Here is a 24,293-nt window from a genome sequence, read left to right as displayed (position 1 = left end):
CATTACACCAGTTGAGAGAGAATGCTACATGCAGATTTAAGTTAACGTTTTTTCCCTTAGAGGAAGTCATAGAAGAGAGGAATGGGAAGAAACTAGGGTTCCACTAAGCTTTCCAGGGAGGAGAAAGCAATATCTAGACATGCATGTGTCATTCTGGCTTGACTAAGAGCAACATGTGTTTTCTACTCAGGTACCTGGTGCTTGAGTACGAAACATAAAGTGAGCAGCAGCCCTGTGAATTGACCTAAAATAAGTTTTCCAAATTTGAAAGGAGGCATACTGAGAAGAACTTTATAGACCTTGTGATTAACATTCAAATTTAACCTTGTCTGGAGACCTGCTCACAAGTAATATGATAAGCAATTTTGGATTTCCTCAGTAGCAGTCTTTGGCAAAACTGTTGCTGCTCATGACATATTCTTGATTGCTATGCCCTCGCACATTACAGGATGCCTCTCTTAAAAGCAGCTCAGTTATGTTGTATGTGCTGCTTTCGTTGTCTGCACCGTTGGTAGCATTCTTCTCTCTCTCTTCCTCTTTCCTTGCTTTTCATAGCCATGATCCACCCCCCTTTTGCTTTGCTTTCTTTCTGTGTATCTTAAACCTGTTCATATACATATGTGACAAACTGAGATTCAGTAGCAATTTGTCTGTGATAAATGCAAACACATTATGTTGCTGCGTTCCCATGCTCTCCTCACTCAGCTGTCCGAGCATGGAGTTTAATTCAAATCTCCCTGATTTGATCAATCAACAATTTGCTGAGATGTCTGAATGTATGCACTTCAGCAAATGGGGTTTGTTGACTTGCCACAAATGTGACTCTGAATCCAGTTCATTGAGGCAGCTGTATTAGGACATCATGGTGTGTTGGAGCTTAATCAAACCAGGGAATTTTTAAATTGCATAAAGGGAAGAGCAAGGAATGTGAGAAGTGCATGGGGAAAGTAACAAGCGGTGTTTATGCCCTCTATGACGAATCTGTTTGTCTAGCACAGTTTTATCCTATTTTCCTTCCTTACGCAAGTTCAAGGCAGCATACATTACTCATTCTCAATTCCCCATTTTATCCTTATAACAACACTGAGAGGTAAGTTGGGCTGAGGAGGGGTGCTGGCCCAAGGGGGGTTGGTAGGATCTCCCAGATCCTTATCTGACACTCTAACCACATGCATCTGAGGAAGAGAACTGTGAGAACAAGGTTGCATTTAGACATCATGACAGGGAGTCAGCACAGTGTAGTGGTTAGATAGTAAAGAGTCCAGTAGCACCTTTAAGACTAACCAACTTTACTGTAGCATAAGCTTTCGAGAACCACAGTTTCATTCTTCTAGATGCTAATGGATTAGTTCAGTGCCACCTCTCCTTTGAAAACTATCTACAGGATTATAATTGTCATATTTTTCTCAGCAGGTTCCATTCTTTTTTTATGCGACTTGCAATGAACGTTGAACTATAAAAATTGGTCCCCGATCAATTGTAGTACAAGAATAGAAATTTGTTCTAAGAAGTTTCCTGTTTTATAGTTCTGGAATGAGTACAGCGGCCTAGTTAATTCTGTGGCTGTTTAGCTAAAGCAGGTCAACTGTTATACTTTTTTTTTGCCTTTCCTGTGTCCTGTGATTGCCACTTTTTAATTGCCTGAATAAAAAATGTACGGCCATCATCATAGCCCACATAGGGATCCTATTGCCATCTAGAATAGGTAGAGCTTTACAAAGAAATTAAGGCTGTTTGCCTTGCTGGAGTCAATAGGAGTTGTAGGGAAAATGCTCTTGTACATGGAGAGTCAATCTGTTCATATGCATAGTGTCCCTGGTTCCTCAGAGACTTAAACTTTGTTGGGCCCTGAGATCAAAGCTATCATTTCCTCTAATAGCAAAATGTGTGGTTTTGTGCCGATAACTCTAGCAGCAAAATGGGGCCTCTTGCAAGCAAGAGGGACATTTCTGCATATCCAAGGGAGTCTACCAGCATGCACAAAAGTATGGGATTCCCAACTCAACGTCCCAAAGTGAGGAGATTGCAGAATAGGCAAACAAATGGCCCTTTGCCTGTGTGCTGTCATTGAATCCTAGTAATTGGAGGCAGAATCTTCAATATGCCTGTTCGTTTTCCTACAGCCTAACTACATGATAAACTTTTCCCAAGTATGGCTCCAAGTCTGTTCAGCAGATGTGATTTGGGAGTTCTGTGCTCAGAGCTAGATTCTCAAGTGTGCCAGGTGTGTTACCTAAAGCAGTCCATGTATGGCCCAACAGACTAGAGCAGTGATGACAAACCTTTTTGAGCCCAAGTGCCCAAACTGCAACACAAAACCAACTTATTTATTTCAAAGTGCCAGCACTGCAATTAAACCTGAATACTGAGGTTTTAGTTAAGAAAAAAACAACTCATACAGTTGTCCCAACTAATTAACATCTCTCTCTCACTCACTCACTCAGGAGCCACGAATGAAAGTAAAGCAAGTTGAATCAAAGCAGTTTGCCCTTCTTTAGACCAGCAGCCCTGCAAGCTCTCTCTCTCTCTCTCTCTCTCTCTCTCTCTCTCTCTCTCTCTCTCTCTCTCTCTCTCTCTCTCAGGAGCCACGAATGAAAGTAAAGCAAGTTAAATCAAAGCAGCTTAGTCTTCTTTAGAAAGCCAGCCCCAGCAGCCTGGCTGCTGCCTCCGCTTCCTGCTGCTAAAGAGACGGGCAGCAGGAAGGCAGCCTTGAGGAAAAGGAATCACATGGGCAGGGCCAAAACCCATGTGATCTCTGCTCAGAGCTACTGGAATGCCATTGCAGGCGTTCTCCCTCCAAATGAGCCCTGGACCTAGCGATCGGCGACTTGGCTCACGTGCCCACAGAGAGGGCTCTGCGTGCCAGTTGTGGCACGCGTGCCATAGGTTCGCCATCGCTGGTCTAGAGCATCCCCTACATGCGTACAATGTGTACACACATGAGATCTGGGGCTAAATTGGAATTGTTTCTGTTTGTTATATATACTAATCCCACTTTTGACACAGCAATTCCCAGACCAGTGAGAGAAAGGAAGAAAACTAATCATTTAACCTGGCAGTTAACAAGATACAGATAAGAAACAGAGAATCAGTAAGGAAAACAGAAAGAATAGGCAGTTGTACTCGGAACCCAAAGAACAACAATCCAGTCCTAGTGTGTAGTTGTGTTTCTTGAAGCTAAGTTCCCAATTAAAGTTATCTTTTAGGTAGAGATGGGCACAAAATGGGGAAAAAATGAAATGAGTGTTTTGTGTTTTGTCGCATTCCACGAATCATGAAATGGTCCCATTTCGTGAAACAATTCATTAGTTTCGTGATTCGTCAGAACTCAGGGCTCTTCAATGGCCCCCTTCATACCCAGAGATGCCAAACTTGCAGGGAGACTTCAGCAGGCTCTCCTCCACCCATCCTCACGCAATAAGCCAGCATGAACAAATGCTCTAAATAAGAATATAAGCAAAGACAATTAAAGAAAAAAAAGGAAGGCCTCAGTAAAGCTAGGCCCCAGAGCCAGGCAACGCCCTCAGACTGGGGTTGGGTGGGGTGGAGGAAAGAAGGCGCCCTCACCCAACGACCTTCCCAGCAAGGCCAAGAGCTGAAAATAAGAATGGCTTTTCAGTATCCTTTAAAGCAGCAGCAAATCCACTCTCTCACTCCAAATCCCAGCAACAGGTCCCTCTGTATACTGGAATTGAAAAGCACGAGGCAGAGAGCTGTGCCTTATATAAGAAACGTTCACATAGAGCAGAACATGAGGTCTCTGGTTGGCAGACAGACCTGCCTAACAGGGTTTGGAGGGATGAGATTGGTGTTCCTATGGCTACAGAAGGCCCATCTCCTCAGTTGCCTAGAGGATTAGCCCCCCTGCTCCTTGTTGTATAGGGCAGAATGGAAGCTCTCCACAGTTGGCAGGGAGAGCTGCCTATCAAGGTTATGTGGGCTAAGATTGGGGTTTCCAATGGCAACAAAAGGTCTGCAGACATTCCTGGTCTATGTTGCCTAGGGAATCGATGCATCAGCAGCAGCCTGTCTGGCATCACAACTCATTCACAAACCAAACAAATCAGCCCAAAAAGTCGTAAATTTCATGAAAACCACAGCCCTACGAAACGTGTTTCATGAAACACAAATCGGCCCAATTCGCCATGAAATTTGATTCGTATTTTGATTCATGCCCATGTCTACTTTTAGGATCCACTTTATGTTCTTCCTGCTTGGCTAGTCCAGGGCAAACCAACCCAGAGAGAAGAGACAGATGCTGGGCTGCCCGAAATGAGACCACACATTGCAATGGTACAAGTAGGGAACGGGGTTTAGAATAATGAAAGAGTCCTTGATTAGGATGCAGTAGGGAGGAGCTGGCTGTAATAGGACAAACCAGCCCATATTGGGAAATGGGACAGCTAAGAGGAAGAATAGAAAAAAGGGGCACGAAATGTTAAATTGGGGAAGGGGCAGAAGGGGGAAGATCATACTCTGCCTATCGTGAAGAGAAAAGGTCTAATGCTGCATTGTTTGTGGTGATTGCGAGATGGTTTCAGATGGAAGCCATCTTCCAAGAACAGAGTGCTGAAGGGCCTGCTCCTGAATTTATCTGTGAAGACTGACACAGATATGCCGATGGTATCAGAAAAAAAGACCAGATGGTCCTTCCTGGATTGATTGTAGTGTTCCAATAAATGTATTAGCAAAGGAATTACAAAGGGCCTCCTTTGTTTATCTTTAAAAACTAGTGTTGTGTTTAAGGGCCAAAATGGTGTGAGGGGCATTAGAAGATTGACAGTGGGCTTAGATCAATGCATCTCTGGTGTGTCCAGGCTGCTAGGCTATCCCCATGTAGAAAATGTCTTGCATCAATTCTGTGCTTTGATCAAAAGTAAAGAGATCTTGTGTAGGATGCTGACTCATGCCTTTGGCTTTGTACAAAAATTACAGAATTGCCTCACCGGGGAGATTCCTCTTTCTCCCTCTTATCACTGTCTTCCACCAAGAGGTAAAGACTCTTCTGTTTTGTCCAGTAGCCCCTCACTGGCCCTTCTTTCTGTGTATTGTTTTAGTTGAGTGTGTGGGGGTTTTTTTGCTTAATTATTGTTGTTTAATTGTTTTTATACTGTGTATTTGCAGTGCTTGTTTTACTGTTTTTGAGTGTTTGCTGCCTTGGAGTCCCTAAGCTGAATGGAAAGGCAGCATAAAAATGTTTTAAATAAATATAGGCCAACGATTCCTTTTGGGGGTGCACCCATAAATTATATTAATAGGGTTTCTTTGGGCTGAGTAACAGGAGCCCAATTTAGATCAGCACTGTGGTGTGCGGGGAGGAGGGGCTTAAACCTGCCACCCTGCACTGTTTTCATGAATTGAAATGGCCCTGGAGAGCTGCTATTTGCCCCATTGGGGAGACCTAATATACTCATGGCCTACATGTTAAGTTCCACCATGTGGCAAACAGTGGCTCCTCAAAGGTCATTTGTGATCAGGAAAACATTGTGGTGGGGAGGCTTAACACCTCTCTGCCCATATGGTACTGTCTCAGTCCAAATTGGGTCCCTCTGTCTCGGGGAATCAAGTTCAGAGCTTGTAATTCCCAGACCATACCTGTGGACTGGTCCCAGAGAAGCATCTGAAAAAGTCTGTCATGTAGTTAGGCCACTAGGATGGGGAGGAAATCTGAGATAGACACTACTGAAGTGACTATTTAAGCAGCAAAGGGGGCAGCCCCACTGACTGTTTAAAAGATCTGGAGATTACATGGGGCAGTGCCCGTTACCACCCCAGTTTCTCTCCCTGCACTGGGCTGTAGGGAAGCAATTTATTTTATTTACTTCATTTATACCCCATCTTTCTCACCAATGGAGACCCAAAGCAGCTCACATCATTCTCCTCTCCTCCATTTTATCCTCACAACAACCCTGTGAAGTAGATTAGGCAGGGAGTGTGTGATTGGGCCAAGGTCACCCAGCAAGTTTCCATGGCAGAATGAGGATTCAGACCTGGATCTCCCAGATCCTAGACTGACACACTTAACAACTACACCCCACTAGTCCAACGCTCCAATTACTGTGCCATGCTGGAAGCAAACCCATAACCTACTTGATTCACTTCAAAGGGAAACACCAAGAGGGCAAAAGAGAAGGGATTTTTAATTTCTATTCCCCATCCCCCGCATGATTCCTCACATGTCATTTTTTGGATTATAAATCCTTCATTTGCCAATTTGTAAATGATTTCATTGATTTCATGATCACAAAAGAAGGAATTCTGGACTGCATGTATTATATAGGCTAATGAGGGAGTGTATAAGAACAAGTTTCTTTAAAAAAAAAATTACAGAGACACTTTCCACTCATTTATCTCAAAGTCATCTTGGAGAACATAGCTATTAGCATTGAGTATGTGTGCATCTTTGGCTCAGATCTGTTTGAGAACAGCACAGCACCACTGGGAGCCGGGCAGAAAGTTCTGTTCTGAACCACGAGGTCCAGGCGTCTGACCGAAGGTTGCCAACTCTGGGATGAGAAGTTCCTGGAGATTTTGGGGGGTGGAACGTTGGGACAAGAGGGACCTCGGCCGTGTGTAAAGCCATAGAGTCCACCTTCCAAGGCAGTCATTTTCTCCAGAACTGATCTTTGTAGTCTGGAGATCAGCTGCAATTTCAGGAGAATTTCAGGCTGGACCTGGAGGTTGGCAACCCCCCGTGACTAGTTATGCGAACTATTGCTTGTTAACAGTATGTTGTAATTTCTGCATAAATGTAAGTGTAAGAAGCGAACACTCTAATTTGATAGCATCATGTCTCTCCATAGTTCATTTTGATGCAAGTAGGATCAGTACAAAAGACCTAAACTGGCAGCATGGACGAAACTGTTTGCAGAAATAATGTATACCATTGAACAGCATGTTGATCTATACAGAAAGACTATTCAGTTACCTTATCAACATTATCTACAGCCACAGAATTGGCAGAAACATATCAGAGGGGACATAACTGTTGTGAAAAGCCTTAAGCAACGAAATTACTTTTCACGTGAATCATCCCGTAATCCTGGGTTTTCCTGTTTTGCTCTTCAGTTTCGATGCTGAAAAATGTATTGCAATCTCCTTAGCTTTTTAAATAGCAGAGAAGCCATTTTGCAATGATGCATGACTCATTCATCGCTCATTATCTTCCTGCTGATATTTTTTTCTCTCTTGAGCCAGCAAGAAAGTCTCACATGGGAGGTGGGCTGGGAGGGAAGAGTGAGTGGAACAGCACAGCACTTAAATTCTATTGCTTGGCTTTCCATTGGTTACATGCTTTCTTAATGTAGCCAGTCTGATCCCTTGCTGCCTGCTAAAGCCCACCCCTCCTTTCTCTTCTTGCTAGACTGAGGTTAGCAGGGTACCTATTAACTGGAAACTGATTACATTCAGTATGTGAGCGTCTTTTGATACAAAATGCTCATCAATGTAGTTGGGAGCAGGGCGGGGGGAAGCCTAGAGAACTGCTACTTCGACATCAACTGCGTGGGTTTCTAAATGGATTAAGACACTGGGCATTCTTTTGTCAACAGCGATTCCGTTCTTGAGCACATTCAGATCCATAAGTTTTCAAGCTTAACCTAGAGACATTTTAAAAAGAAACAGAAGTAAAAAGAGGCTGTGTAGGTACTCCAGCATAATAGCAACAGCAGCAACATTACAGAGATGCCTTCCTGCATCTCCGTTTAAGCTTTTGGAGTTGCTGCTTTTATTTTATTTTTTAAATCAATTTGATACAAGTGCAGCATTTGTCTCTCTCTCTCCAAAATGCCATCCAAAGAGTCTTGGTCGGGGCAAAAAGCTAATAGATCTGCCGTTCACAACTCGAAACAGGAGAGCCGTCAAAGAGATTTGTTGATGGCAGCCTTGGGAATGAGACTGGGCTTTCAAAAGTCGTCTGTGACAATCTGGCAGCCTCTTAAACTCTTTGCTTATTCGCAGCTGACATCGCTTGTCAGAAGAGCAACTCTGAAGGAAAATGAACACATTCCAAAGTATGAGAAGGTTCACAGTTTCAAGGTAAGGCAGTCGTCTGCTTCGTTCAACCTATCGCTTGATACCCAAGGTTTGTTGGAGGCTGTTGTACATGCTATATTAGTTGTGAATCAAGGGGGAATTCAATAAGTATCATTTGATTAAAGTCATACTTTGCATGTTAAAATTGATTAAGCAATTTGAAAAAGTATAGTTGAAGATGAGTTGTTATAACCAGCACTATGTGTCAGTGTTGGGAATGTGTGGTATTTTGACTGAATTGTACCCAAAGATTTCCCTCTTCCCAATCTTTGGTCAGAACATTAAATAGATCTTATCTCTTTTTAATGCTGTTAAATAACATCAAATGCCAGAAGTGTGCTCAAGTTGCATCTGGACAGAACAGATGGTCCACATGCCTCTTGCTTTCTTGCTTTCCATTCATTAATAAATTGGCCATGATGAAAAGGATGAGTCTTCCCACAGAGTTCTTAAAGTTGCTGCTTCCTCATCTCTTTATTCACACACTGGTGGGTTGTTTTAAACGTTTTTATGTAACCTCTAATTATTGCTTGATTAATTTTTAAAAATAGAACACTCTTTTCCATTATCTCTTGGGGGGACTGTGTATAAATTATATACTTGGGCTGTGTGTGTTAATTCAATACTGTTTGTAGACAGTTTCTTCCACTCATCTAATTAAAAGAGTGCATATTGAATTAAGGTTTTGTAAACAGAATAATCACTTACTGCACAAGAAAGAGACAGTTGTTACACCAGAGGCCATGAGTTTATGGTCTAAAAAGTTGCCTTCACAGTGGTCCAGGATAAAAATACAGCCCACGTTTCTACTTGAATCCAAGTCTCTTTATTCCTTCCTTTGAAAAGTTAGCCCTCAGTTGCTCTGATCCAGGAATGCCTTTTAGGCTTGGGAGCTTCAGGGCACACACAAAGCTCCACCACCAGGAATGAAGTGGGCATGCACATCACCTCTTTCCACTGAAATGTGTTGAGATTCCTTGTGTATGCACATACCAGAGTGTGCATGGTGCTCTGGACTGGAGACATATATGATATCCACTTTCAAGTTGCATGTTGTTTTATTGTGGTATTAGCTCAGGGATTGTAGATGACGCTTTGAAAGTATTTGAAATTTAGCTCACTTCTCTCAGTGTTGGGGGTGGGTGGGATATAGCTTGCAAAGATGCTCCATATTTATTTATTTACTTGGGGTTTTTTTACTTCATTTATACCGCCTCCTTTCCCTCCCAGTGGGACCCAAAGCAGCTTACATTGTCCTCCTTTCCTCCATTTTATTCTCACAACAAACCTTCGAGGCAGGTTAGGCTAAGAGGATGTGACTGGCCCAAAGTTACCCAGAGCTTCCATGGCAAAGCAGGGATTCGAATATGGGCCTCCCAGGCCCTTGTCCAACACTCTAGCCACTATATCACACTGGCTCTCTATATCTTTTGACTTCATCCATTTATGCCCTCTTTGCTGTTCAGCTCTCTCTGTCCACTTGCAGTTGTGATGCTGTGCTTAGGTAGGATCACCTGCATCCCAGTCCTTGTACATTACTCAGAAGTAAGTCCCACTCATTTCAAGAGCATTTAGAAGTGTGCATAGGATTGCAGTCTAAAGCGTGCCTGCCTGGGTACTCAGTTGCAGCCAGACTAAACACTGCACTACTCACACCACACTGCCATACTGGTTCATAAAACGCCAAAAGTTACCTTTTAAAAACATGTTTTGCTGAAATACCCTTTTCCATAATTTATTTTTTTCTGGGTCCCTGCAAAACATTAAAAAATGTTGCTAGTGTCAAATCCTGTGTCTTTACTTATATCCTGCTTTTCTCCCCAGTGGGGACCAAGAGGGGCTCACATGTTCTCCCCTCCTCCTTTGTATCATCATAACAACCCTGTGAGGTAGGTTATGCTGAGATTCCGTGGCAGGCCCAAGGTCACTCAGTGAGCTTCCACAGCAGAGTGGGGATTCATAGAATCATAAAGTTGGAATGGGTCTTACAGACCATTTAGTCCAACCCCCTGCCCAAAGCAGGAACAGCCTAAAGCATCTCCAACCAATATGTCTAGCTGCTCCTTGAAGAATGCCAGTGAAGGGGAACTAACCACATCCCCAGGCAGCCAGTCCCACGGATGAATTACTCTTAATGTGAAGAAGTTTTTCCTAATGTCCAGCCGTTACCTTCCCTCCTGTAGTTTACCCATTGTTTCAAGTTCTGTCCTCTGTTGCCAACAGGAACATCTCCCTTCCCTCCTCTAAATGACAGCCTTTTAAATATTTAAAGAGAGCAATCCTCTCAATCTCCTTTTCTCCAAACTGAACATTCGCAAGTCCTTCTGTCTTTCCTCCAGGCCCCTGATCATCCTAGTTGCTCTTCTCTGAACCCAGTCCAACTTGTCCACATCCTTTTTGAAATGAGGCCTCCAGAACTGCACGTAATGCTCCAGGTGGGGCCTGACCCACACAATATATAGTGGGACAATGACATCCAGTGATTTGGATTCGAACCTGGGTCTCCCAGATCCTAGTCCAGCACTCTAACCACTATGCAACGCTAAGTCTTAATTGTTTTAATAGATTGAAATGGGCATCCTTCCCTCTCCAATAACTTCATATAATAGATTGAAAAGGTTCTGGGAAATGTCTAAAAATAAAAAAAAGAATTTTGCAGCTACAAATGCACATGTGCGTATCCCTAGCAACCTCCAAAAGCTGCTCATTTTTTGTTTCTCTGTATTTTAAAATGTGCATCAGTTTGCATGATACTCATGCACTAGCTTTTGGCAGATTTTTGGGTAGCCGGGGACACAATTCAGGGGCAGGGAGCCAGAATGAACGTTCAGCACACCTGACTCACAAAAGGTGCTATCAAAAAGTTGTTGTAAGTTACCTTTAATATTATGATAAATCATAATGGAAAAAGCTGTCCCTGATATATAGAGAGCATTTTGAGAGCTGTTACTGTGCACTTAGGAGCACTGAAACCAGATGTTCTTCAGAGTGCAAAAAAAAAAATTAAAAACAGCTAGAAAATGAAAAGCAAACAGATGAATTGGAACATAAATAAAACAGGAGCCACCCCATTAAATAATGCAAATTTTCCATGACTTGATCTAATAATTCAGACCTTGTTTGCATTCAATTAGACTCCCTGATATGATGGTTTTAAACAAAATGATTTGATTTCATGATTTTGGATCTTAGCAGTAGAAAGGACTTAATGATATTTTATCTCGGTGGTATTTCCTGTATAGCTGCAGGGCAGGAGCCAGGCTTGAATGTAATGGGTGCATCTACAGTGCAGATTTAAACTGGTTTGAAATTAATTTAATAGTAGTCCATCATTCTCTACAAAGAACCATGGGAACTGTCATTCAAAAAGTTTCCTTTTTTAGAACTACAATTCCCAAAGTTCCTGGGCTGGGAGAGGGGAGAAGGACCATCGCCATGCTGATGCTGCGTTGGCAGTGAAGGGGAATAGGGGGGAACCTGATGGGTTAGTGTGCATGGCTTGCTAGTTTATAAGTTATCTGCAAAGATTATGAAAGTCACAAAGAACAAGTTGAAAGCAATAGTAGTATCTGGCAGAGAAACAATCTAGATACAGGCCAGGATTAGCCTCAAGGTCATGTTTAGATTTTTTTTTCTTTTTAAATAAGGTGTGTAATCTTTTCTGAGGACAGGATCGCCCTTGCTGGTTCTCCTTGGCTTATACCTCTGCCCACTCCAGCATTTGAATACTGCCCTTGATACCTGTGGGCCCGGGCAGCCCAACTGAACAACAGGAGTTAGCAGATTTTTGATCCAGTGCTCTTGAACTGATGCAGTGTAGGGCAGCATTTATTAGGAGCACTGTATCTGAATAGTGAGATTTAGAAAGAACACTGTAAGGGTGCACATTCTTGCTTCCTCCCAAATTTTTACTTCTGTCGAGGGGTCAACAGAGGGTTAGCTCCTGTTTTTGATAGTCTTTTACATTTTATAATCTCATAAAGAGTCAGATGCCCAGTAGAGCTCAAGTGACAGTGGCTCACCTGATCTTGTCAGCACTAGTCATTAGAAAACCAAGACCAGATCTGCAGAGAGAGGATTGGGTCCTATCGTTTTCTTCTCTTTTGAGCAGTGTGGTCCTCTGTTGCAGAATGCACGCCTCCAGCACTTTCTACTTATGAAAGATTCTGCATCTTACATTAGTGAAAGGCGAGTAGTGCTGGAGGATGACCCTGTGCAAGCAAAAAGGAAAGTAGAGGAACCAAGTCAAGGTTTACATTGAGAGCTGAAACAAAATGAATGTGCTCATTAAATGTTGTACTTGCAAATAATTTTCTAAGTGTCCCTAGTAACCAAGCAAATGCAGGCTTACCTGTTCTCTGAATAGGGCTGCAGTCCCAAAAACACTGCATTCAACCTATTAGCCTATCTATATGTTATGGTGAATTGTTTCTGCAAACAACTACTATGCAGAGTCTCATCTGTCTGCGTAGAATGTGTGTGTGCGTGCATATTTTAACGAATCTGGGGAACAAGTTGGAGATAAAAAAAATTTCCATGTAGTCTTAAGCACTACGCACTTGTCTTTAGCCTAAGCATTTCATTAATAGATGTACAATGTAAAACATTGTACACATTGCTTTCTGTGTATTTGGAATGTTTAAAGCTTTTAAAATAGGCATTTCCCCCTATTAACAGGGACCTCCATATATTATTTCCAGACAAATCTCACTTTGACACATTGCTGCTGGTGAGTCTGCTGCCTTTACACGTGTGTGGCCTGAGGAGCTGAGATGCTCGCTATGTGATGAAGTGTAGAAGGAGTCTAATGAGGCAGCCGAAGCACTTGCCTCAAGGACTTGATATGGCATGTCACAGTCTCTTATCGTCAGCAGCCCCCCACAAATTAGTGAGAGCATCATAGCCCAAACGAGTTCCTTTCATTATTCACTTTTTGTAGTGTTCTTTTATATATCAAGATTTAGCTGCTCTTCTAAGAAGCCTACCATTTTGTAAGATTTGTGATTTCCAGTGCAATCCTAACTAGAGTTACAGTCTTCTAAACCCATTGATTTCAGTGGATTTAGAAGGGTATAATTCTGTATAGGATCACACTTTCAGACTTCTAAACATTTTGTAGCCTTTAGTAAAATGGACAGGATTTGTCGTACAGGGTTCCCCCCCCCCCAATACATGTATATACACAACCTCAAGACACTGTTCCTTTGTCTTCCACTTCCTGTACTGAATTGGCTATGGCCTCACCAGAATACAATTTCCACTTCTTTGCATTCCTGCTGACAGGTTCAGCACACTATACGGGGAAGTAAACAAGACACAGCCAAACTTCTGGCCAGGCACAAGTGAGAGCTGAAAAGAATGTTGAGCTACTCGGCATTCAAGACTGCACTTTCCGTTGCTGATAAACATGCTATTTATATGCAGCAGTGAAGGATGCTGGAGTGCCTAGTGACAAATGTCCCCAATGTCCTCTGAAGTCCAGAACAAAGTTGTTGGCCTTGATTCAAGGTAGACTCAGTACTTTGTACAAACTCAGCAAGAGGAGCAGAACACAGGGGTGTCTGATGGGCTCAGTTCAGGTGTCACAAGCAAACCAGAGTCTGTGACACACCCTAACCTCGCACGCTTCTCTCCTCCTTCCTTCATGTAGGACACCAAATTGAAAATGGCAGTCTTTAACTCAATCAGTTGTGACGTCCCAGTACGAATACCCTATTTATTTCCCAATAAGTTGGATTCTGAATCTGAACCACAATCTAAGTCCAGTTCAGAGTCCCTGATATTGCAATAGAAACTAGCCTCAATTGGTTAGAGGGCCCACACTCTGATGTCAAGTCAAACTGGAGCTAATTGAAGGTTCCATCTCCGCATGCCATGTGAGGGGATGAGAGATCATAGGGGCCCTGCAGTTAACCAGGTTATTCGCCTATTGTGAATAAACTCTTATTTAGAAACATATAGCTGGAAGGTACACGGAGGTTTTCCTGTTTTGCTCTTCCATCCAACCCTCTGCTCAATGCAGGAAATTCACAGCTACCTTCTCCATGGCCACAGTGTTCCCTGCTGTATGCCCAGAGGAAGGAAAAATACCTCCAGGTTCCCTGACCATTCTGGCCTGGAGGAAAATTCCTTCCTGATCCCAAAGTGGCAATCAGCATTGCCCTGGGCATATAAAAAAGACCCACAGGAGCCTAGCTCCAGCTCATCCCTTCCTGCCCCCACCCCTATCTGCCTAAATTCATATTGAGTCATAGAATCAGTGTTGCTGTCAGGTGGTCATTTATCCTCTTCTTAAAAATCTCCAAAGATGGAGTGCCCACTGCCTCTGAAGGAAGTCTGTTCCACTGAAGAAGTGCTCTGTCAGGAAGCTCTTCCTAAAGTTTAGTGAAAAACTCTCTTGATTTAATTTTAATCTATTGGTTTTTGTCTGACCTTCTGGGGCAACAGAAAACAACTGCACTCCGTCCTCTATGTGACAGCTCTTCAAATACTTGAAAATGGCTATCACCTCTCCAGACTAAACATGCCCAGCTCCTATTTCTTTGAACTGGACCTTGTTATATGAGATGAAAGCAAGGAGCTACTGCAGAACCTACATTGTTTTAAACCTTTGCTCAGATCTGCTGGATGACCAATTTTCAAGTCCTGTTTATTATGCCTTTTGTATATGGCTACAGCTTCCATTTATCTGCATTTATCCAAATCTTCTGATTGTCTTCTGCAGGCTGGTCAAATAGATGTGCTGTCCCCTTAGTTATTTGGGTACCCTAATTTCTCATATGAATATGTTAATTCTGTTAATGTCAACAGTTTCCCAAGAATAGTGTTCATTTTTCCCTCTTCTTGTTTTTCCCTCACCTATGAAACGGAAATAATATTTGCCTTCAGAACTCCAGAAACATATTCTGTCCATGTTCTAAAGTGCTAAGAGGAAATCATAAATTGTAAAACCGAGTAAGCAATTAACAACTGTGCGATTCAAACAGAACCTTAGTTAATTACCTTCCAATTATTTGCAGCTTCAGTAAGCTACAGAAGAAAGGGAGGAATGAATTTGGCAGAAAGTTGAGCTTCCCACCAAACAGCTGACCTGCTGCAGAGTGAGAGAGAACCTGGATAGCCTCCCGGCATGTTTAATATGCTTTGAACAGGCTGGAAGAAATCTCAGCCCACCCACCTTCTGCTCTATACTACCATTTGGTTCGTGTCACAGCTGCCCCACCTGAGACAAGCCAGCCCACCAGCCCGGAGCTCCCCACCCCCCACAAAACGAAGTCATTGGTTCTTCAGTGATACAGGAAATGTTCACCACCCAGTTTGCATCCCCTACTGTGGCTCATTTAACCCTTTGCCTTTAATCAGGTCCAGTTTAGTCTTTTGCCAGCTGGAGAATCTGAAAAGTTGCAGCCATAGGAAATACAGTTTTGATGACACTCATTCTGCAGTGCATCTAAAAGTAAAAATGTGTAATCTCTTGCCTGGTTTTTGTTTCTTCATTTTTCTACAACATGCAATGCATGAAAGGTGCTATATCTGCAAAGAAGACAAACTTACCTGAACAGCTGAAGAAGGAACTCATCCTGGCAGCGTTCATAAAACATAGCAGTTTTTGTTTTAAATTTTTTGTTTAATCTTTTGTTTGCCACTTGGGCATATTTTGCAGCTAAGCACTTCACCTCTATGCATATGGTTGTTTGATCAGTGGTTCATTCAAGGCGTTTCTTGCTATTTCAGAGGTGACTGTATTGCACTCCCTCAGAATACTTCAGTAACTGTTGGAAACATTTATCTGATACAATACAAATCCAAAAGGTCTGATTAAAAACTCGTATGTAGATCCCAAAAGAGGAGCTAGTAGTCTCTCCTGTCCATCACATTCTTCTTTTTTTTCCTAGATTTTTCCTTGATTCTAGACCTGGGCCACTTGCATATCTGCCTGGATTTTTCCTCTACATGGAATGCAGGAAACACCTAAATTAAAAGGAAACGCCCCCGTGAGCATATCTCATGGGTTTCCTGGGGCTTCTCACTTTAAACTAAATCTGGTTTGGTTCAAATAGGGAACTGCTGAGTGGGGAGCATCCCCCCCACACACACCTGCTTTGAGCCATCTGAAATACACTTCTCCTTTCCCAACCCAGAGACTCTACCCTAATAGTTTCAGGTGGGTAGCTTTGTTGGTCTGCAGTAGAAGAGCAAGATTCAGGTCCAGTAGCACCTTAAAGACCCACTAGATTTCCTGAGTATGAGCTTTCGAGAGTCAAAGCTCCCTTTGTCAGATACATGGAGTGGGGAAAGGTAGGAGTCTGCCTGGATTATAAATACTCCTACCTTTTTTTCCACTCCATGTATCTGACAAAGGGAGCTTTGACTCTCGAAAGTTCCTGCCTTGGGAATGTAGTTGGTCTTTAAGGTGCTACTGGACCCAAATCTAGCTCTACCCTAATAGTGCAGCTGGGCTGAGTAAGGGAAAGTGAAGATGGAAGGTGGAGGGGACATTGCTAGTGCAGTCGCTGGCATGCTGCAGTTTTGTATGCATGCGATGGAGAAAAGGCAAGGAGTAGGAAGCCAGCAGTGAACGGGGCAAGAACCTGTCAAGAGGACCCCATTCATGCCCATTCGTACTCCGCTTGCTACTGCTGCTAAAACAGGGGCGCAAAAGATGTAGCCCTTAATCGAAATGAGGTTTTCCGTGCCAAGGATCAGCAGGGTAACATGCAAAGTAGTAATAGTGGGTCCAAGCATATGCAGAGTGCCTCTCTACATATCAGCAGCATGGGGGAAAGCTTTCATAGCAGAGAGGGCCTATGTTCCAGACAAATTTGAACCCAATGATCACTTGTTTTTGAATTTATCTGCGGGGGTTCACCTTCCTTGCCTACTTATGTCCCACTATCTTCTTTGAGTGCTCTCTTTCCTCTACCCAGGCAGGGACGGGAGAAACCGGGTGGATGTTACATCCAAGACCCTCTGTACCTGGCTCTGGATAAATCAGACTGCCCTTCCTATCAGCCGCATTATTAATTTTCAAAACCCATAGTCAAATAGGAAGAACAAAGAAATATAGGCATGAGTATCTCTTAAGGGTGGTAGTTCTGACATATGTTAATAAAAAACCTTCCTATCTCACTGAAAGGGAAACTATGATAAGATCCCATATATCTCTAGGTTTATGACAGAGGCTATGAAAAGTGTTTACTCCAGAGAAGTCTGATTGGGTTCAGTGGGACTATTCCACAAGTGATTTGTGGGCCAGGGTCTTCGAAGCTGCATTCTGCCCTTTTTAAAGCTTAGCATTTTGTCTTCACGTTTATGCATTTGGTTTTGATCATTATATATGATTTATACATTAATGATAGGTTGAAATAAATACATCATTTGCTGTGTATTTAAAAATTGCTGCAAACAAACACTCTCTCACAGGGAGTGCTGTATCTTTTATTTTAAAAAACCGCATTTAATAACATTACAGTAACAAGGTTTTCAGAATGTATAATTCACAAATGTTACTCTTTACTTTGGAAATTATGGATAGAATTTTTGTCTGTGGGCGATTACCTAAAACAGCTGTGCTCTTACATCTTATATGACATTACAATGAATGCTGAGGGTTTTAAAGGGGAAAAAAAGGAAATCAATTATGTTCCACAGGAATGTTCAAGTATATGCTGAATGGAATACCAAATATCTTTTTCAAAAGAGCTAAATAAGTTGGTTGGAAGATGTGGGGGCAGGAGGTGCTAATCTCTAAATTTTGTCACTTTGTACCCTTGGAAATGGGACTTAGGCCTACCTATGCACATATTTCTGGTTAGCTTGCTTGTGTTAGACAAGAAGAACAGAATATCAATTTGATTGTAAAAAGCCATCCTTTCTTCCTCCCTCTGCTCTTGTCCTTGCTTCACACATTATCTCTTATTTCCATGTTGGAAAACTACGCATTTTTGATTTGTTAAAACTTGTGATTTCATAGCATGTATGTAGTGTCTTCTTCTCCCCTCAAGGCCTGATCCCCCAGTTGAAGCATTCTCAGAATGAGAATTTGGCTGTACTTTATACTGACCACCCCTCGTCATAAGAGCTCTCCCTGTTAAAAGTTCTGAAGTGACTCTTCCACCAATAGGCTGGAATAGGGAAGGCAGGAATGAGCAGAGGTCAAATATGCACACAATGAAGGAGGAGCCAGCCAGTGGTTGCCTGTCTTCTCATGGTTCGTTTTCCATAGGAGTTGGGAGAGAAATTAAGGCTAAAAGAGATCTGGTGAGATGAAGAAAGGCAAGTGAATTATGTAACCCAATTCTGAAATGACTGAAGAACAGCACTCTTCAGATTGGAGTCTCCCTCCACCCATTTTTTAAAAAATATGAGATAAATCAAATTACTACCACAGTGCATACATAGGGAGGGGTTAACCCTTTCCTTTCCTGTCAGTTTCCTGATTTACTGTGGCCCTTGTAGTACTTGTACACCTCCCCCACACAGCACAACTTGCAGAAAGAGTACCAGCTCAGGAAGGCGCTTGTGTGAGGAAAATGGTGGAGGGGGTCGAAATAAGACCTTCTGCCCAAGTGCCACAGACACGATCCACTTTCGGTGCCTTTATGTTTTTTTTTAACATTAAAAAAAAAGAAAAACAAGAAATTCAGTCATGGATCCTGCATTATTTCATCACATGTGGCCCATAACTACCTCGCCCTGGTTGGTCCGTTTTCTAATGAATTTAAGTCTCATTTTTGAAAGCTCTTTCCATAATCTGATGTGGGTACCTAGCTGAACTTAAACATGTTAAAGTTTTCTGTTATGAATTGGGAGAGTTAAGCCCATGCTTAATTTTCTATCATTGACGGGATTTTCTGTCATTGATGGGATTGAAAATGGGATTGAATGGGACTGAAAATCCTTTGTTAGCTTTACTGTGCCACAGGACTCTTTGCCATGCACACAGCAACAAATTAACGGGGATACTGCTGTGGAATTAATTAGAGGTTAGATTTATTTAGTCTTGCTTCAGCTACAGAGAATGGAAACTCAAACTCAGCTTTGGTTACAGAGCACTGGTCTGCAAAAGTAATGATTTTCTGTGCTAAAAAATGTTGTGGTACAGCAGGGGGCCTATCCTAATAAAGTCAGAGTTAGCTCATGGTGCTTACAGCAAGCGATTTAAAGAGATTTTGATCCTTTTCATCTGCAGCCTAGATTTTCTTTTTTGCATAGGTAGGTTCCTATTTATTTTTTACCTACTGGAGTCCTGCAGATAATGCTTCTAAGCACATCAGCTTGTAGAAAAAGCTGCCTTTTTTTCAGCACTCATTCTAAACCAAGAAATGTGCTAATTGTATATTCATAAATTCTACTGAGCAAGGATATTATGCCCAACTGGAATCTTTTCTGATGGTAGGCCCTAATCCTATAGCTTCTGTGTAGATTTACAGGAAACCACAGCATATGGAATGTGTTTTCATTATAATAGAGAATAGAAAAGCAACACGCAGCCATGCTGCTAGGAATCCAATACACTCTTTCTTCATAGTCCTGTGTGTAGGTAGGAGCAGCGGTCTGATGCATTAGGTCAGAACATTGAGCTTGTTCGCACAGTTTGTCTGTGGTCAAAATAATTGTAATCCTCTCAAGTGAACTTTTGTGTTTTGCTCTGCAATGCTGACTTGTAGCTATAATTTGTTGTTCTATTTATGTTTCTGTTGTTGTAAACTGTCTTGCATAATGAGTCAAAGAAAGGTGGTATAGAATTTGTAAAAAATTAATTATGATATGGGTGGAGCCTCAGTTGAGTTCACAATTCAGATTCTGCATGCCGTGCCTGTGTTGCTCAGTGGACAAAAATTGCAGATAGTAGTAAGGCATGCATATTGACCATTGTAATTCTCCTGCCAAGCTCATTATGCAATTTTTAAATGTTTCTGAGAAGAAAGCACTCCATGATATGCTCCATTTTGACCCCCTCTTCCATTTGCTAAGGAACGCCAGCCTGGCTGCCCAGGCATTAGGCTACTAGATGTATTTTATCCTGAATATCATAGCTCCACAGAAGCTCTCCCTCTTCCTCTCCCCTACTACTTCCTCCAGCAGAAAAGTTTGTGGAAGGAGTTGCCAAAGTGGTTCTTTCCACACCTTCCCTTTCCTCAGACAGCCGTCCCCAGAATCCTCCATAAGAAGGTCCAAAGAGCTTTACAAACAAAATGGATCACAGGATGAGGTGCTGCCGCAACAGGAAAAAATAACCTCATCATCTCTCCTCCCCTGAAGCAAGCTGCAAGTCGAAGAGTGAGAAAGAGGTTCCTCCAATCCCATCTCTTTGCAGCTGTGTCCCATCCTGCGGCACATTTTGAGTACAAGGTTCCCTCAGAGAGGAGTCTCAGGACAAATGGCAGGCTGACTTGGGAAGGCAGGGAAAGATCTCTTCTACCAACTCCTTCCATGAACTCTTCTGCTGGACCCAACTCTGATTATCCATTCGGGTGAGTATTCACGTAGAGTACAGTTCTTTGGGGGAAATCTTGTTCCACGGTTCCCAATTGCTCATGGGCATTTGCTCTTTGGAAATTAATCAGACTTTCCAGTTTAAGTCTGCTCTCGGAACTTGTTGTTTCTGACTTTTCATTCCTGTGTGATAAGCACATTTATTAAATCAAGGAAACCCCAATCAGCACCCCTTTTGAATAATATACCTGTCAATCATTCTTTGATCACTTGTTCCAGCTTCTGTTTGTTTTTACTTCTTTTTTTCCAGGTTCACACATTTAGGGGGCCACACTGGTGTGAATATTGTGCCAACTTTATGTGGGGCCTCATTGCTCAGGGAGTGAAATGTGCAGGTAATTTATTTCATCTTGATTCTGTTATATTGCTTTCATCTATAAAATAAAAAATAAAACTGTTTTTTTAAATATTTGGCATGATTCAGACATATTTGTGTTTGTATTTGCATGAGCTAACCTGGGGAGCCATTGGGTTCACACCCTCCTCCCTCCTGTTACGTTTGGCCATCTATTTGGATACTTCCACTTCTGTAGCAAATAGTGATTTGCCTTTCCATCCAAACCAGTGAACTATGCAAGCAAGGATTAAACCAGAATTGGAATCCTTGTGAGGAGGATTTTTGTGATTTCCATCTATAGGCAATGGAAAGATTCTCATAGGATAAGTAGAATGGTCCCTTACCTCAGTCAGTATAGACCGGTGACTTGGAAGTGTGTCTTCACATTATTTTATTTACTTAATTTATACTGCACTTTTCTCCCAGTGAGAACCCAAAGCGGCCTACATCATTCTCTTCTTTTCCATTGTACTCGCACAACTATCCTGTGAGGTAGGTTAGGCTGAAAATGTGTGACTGGGCCAAAACCACCCAGAACGCTTCTATGGCATAGTGGGATTCAAAGCTGAATCTCCCAGATTCTGCTCTGATGCTCAGTCACTACGCCACACTGGCTGTGACTAATAAGATGGAGAATAACACAATGGCAAATACATTACTAAATTGCAGCGCTTCAAGTTCCAACTATAGCTTTCTCAGTTATATACCGTCAGCAGTTGCTGTATCCAAAAGTGAGAGTCAAGAAGAATCAGAGTCTTGCAAAAGCCACCATTGACAGCAGGAAGGTGGAATACAAGTGTTTTAGAACATAAAATAAAATTAAAATTAAGCTGTAAAAATACTACGTAGTCCAAAAAAATCAAATATGTTTGCAGACAGAGCAAAACAAATGAAAGACACAGTCAGACTAAATATACTTCTTCAGACAAGTATCTGTCCATGCCCAAAAGCACCACGCTGCCACCCCTTTCCAGTCCCTTTAACCTTTTGTGCCATAAATGGGCTTCCACACTTTCCTTGTAGAAGGTAACTTTGTGCAAAATGTGCCCTCCGTACTGTGAATGCATAAATGCCTCTTTTGCCATAAGTGCATGTGTTGGGAAGACAGGCTGGGAGACATTAAAGGGGAAAGTGTTTAAGCACAAATCCTTGCTGGAGATGTACGTACCAGAACCTTAACAATAGTATAGCAGGGGCTCCCAACCTTCCTGAACCAAGGGACACTTGTTTTGAGTTGTGTGCCTCAAAGAGGACATGGTAATTGGATTCAGGGTTGGCGTTATAAAGATTATGTAAAGGTACACAGGAAATCCAGGACTGAGAAAGAAAGTCAAAATGGCGTCCTCTGCTCCAGAACAGAACAGCGATAAATAATAATCATTGACAAATTTATGTCCTTTAATCTCCTGCCTGAGAAGGCCATCTCATTGTGCCTCATAGTAGGACCAGCTCTGTGGAAACTGTATTTTCAAATTAATTTGAGTTCATTTTTATGCCTTTCAAGCACTTTCTGATTGATTTTTCTCAAACAGAAATGGTTATAGCATTAAACGCAAGAATGCATAAAATTTTAGTGGAAGCATATATAGATGGCTTTTTTTGTGATGGTACTCACTGGTAATGAGTACTTTTTTCATGGCTTTTCAAAGTCCTGAGGGAGGAATTGGTAGAAATCAGTGCAACCTTATATATGAGTACCAGCACTTTTAAAAAAACAGATCTCTCTCTCTCTCTCTCTCTCTCTCTCTCTCTCTCTCTCTCTCTCTCTCTCTCTCTTATATAGGAGGGAATGGGGAAAATGCCTTCATAGAAGTAATTTGGTGCGTTAATGGATTTCATGTTCTCTTGAATACAAAATTGTATTTCACCGGATACAGCCAAAATGAGACATAAGCAGGGAAAGTTCACCTCTGTAGAATGTAACATGTAAAGGGGAGCACTTTTTTAGTCAGGAAATTCTTTCTTGCTATAGGGTAGTCATGTTAACAAGTCGCAGTAAAAATATGTACAATCCATGTACAGTGTACACTTGATTTTTCTTCATTTGTGTGTTGAGTAGTCCCATTTAACACATATATGGCTCAGCATGTGATATAAACACCACATTTATCCAGGTTTCATCTGTAAAATGAATGCACGTTGGCTCTTTCTCACAAAGATTTACGCATGTATAGGCAGAGTGTATATTGTGAGCAGAGCTAATTTTATTAGGGCTTGGATCTAACTGAGAATATCCAGGCTCAGAAGGAGGGGGAATGAATTTTTACCAGTTTCGCCCCTTCCTTCCACAGCAGACAGTTACCAGGGTCAGCATTTGGGCTGCAGCAGAAGGAGGGAATTGGGGAAAGTTGCATTCCATAGGTGCAAAATCAAAAAGAGTCCAGTAGCACCTTTAAGACTAACCAATTTTATTGTAGCATAAGCTTTTGAGAATCAAGTTCTCTTCGTCAGATGCATGGTACAGAAACTGGTCAAATATAGAAGAGGAGTGGGGAGGAGGGGAGGAGAGAGAAGATGCAGTTGTGGGGGGGGGAGGGTGCAACCAAAACATTCCTTTGCTTGAGGAATGTTTTGGTTGCACCCTCCCTCTCCCCCCCAACTGCATCTTCTCTCTCCTCCTCTCCTCCCCACTCCTCTTCTATATTTGACCAGTTTCTGTACCATGCATCTGACGAAGAGAACTTGATTCTCGAAAGCTTATGCTACAATAAAATTGGTTAGTCTTAAAGGTGCTACTGGACTCTTTTTGATTTTGCTACTACAGACTAACACGGCTAACTCCTCTGGATCTATTCCATAGATGGAATCCCTTCTGTCCTAGTGGATCCAAGCCAAAATTTACTTACTACAAATCATTTAGAGGGTTTTTTATTTTAAATCGCTCTATTTTATTTTAACGCTTTATACTCATAGAAATGTAGAAAACATTTGCAGTGGTACCATAAATACAGCATTAAATACTGTATTTACATGGATACATCTGAATAATTAAATAACATGGAAACTTTTCCCAACCAAAGTTTCCAAACTTGAACAAAAGTAAATTTGACAGCCATTAACGTGTTTATTTATGTACTTTATCTCTGAGACTCAGGGCAGATCACAGAATATAAAATAATGTAATCAGAGAGCATAAGACACTAATAAACAATGCAATAGGACTAGGATTACAAAAGTTAGGGGGAAATGCAAAAAGAAAAAGGTATCAGACATCATATATCATAAACAAGGCAGAAAATGGAATTATAAATGTAGAGTACAATGCAGTAACAGCAGGGTAAAAGTTACAATAAACTCTGAAATTAGGGATGCCAGACGACCGTCTGTCACCTTTGGGAGGGTTTAGGGCAGGGACATGCTTGCTGGCACACAACTTCATTTCTGGTGAGAAATTGCAAATGACATCACAATTTTGGAGGTGAAG

At 42.0% G+C, this 24,293-nt stretch overlaps 1 protein-coding gene across 1 annotated transcript in view; it reads left to right on the top strand.

The window, feature by feature from the left end:
- CHN1 (chimerin 1) overlaps nucleotides 1-24,293 on the top strand; it is a 126,905-nt gene that overhangs the window by 79,247 nt on the left and 23,365 nt on the right. The window contains exons 7-8 of the mRNA XM_054971442.1: nucleotides 7,960-8,037; nucleotides 20,783-20,867. Coding sequence (XP_054827417.1) covers nucleotides 7,960-8,037; nucleotides 20,783-20,867 — 163 coding nt within the window. The remainder of the gene's footprint in view (nucleotides 1-7,959; nucleotides 8,038-20,782; nucleotides 20,868-24,293) is intronic.

This window comes from Eublepharis macularius, chromosome 2 (genome assembly GCF_028583425.1).
Source record: "Eublepharis macularius isolate TG4126 chromosome 2, MPM_Emac_v1.0, whole genome shotgun sequence".
Lineage (NCBI taxonomy): Eukaryota > Metazoa > Chordata > Lepidosauria > Squamata > Eublepharidae > Eublepharis > Eublepharis macularius.
The sequence above is the reverse complement of the archived record's forward strand: the minus strand, read 5'-3'. Positions and strand labels throughout refer to the sequence as shown.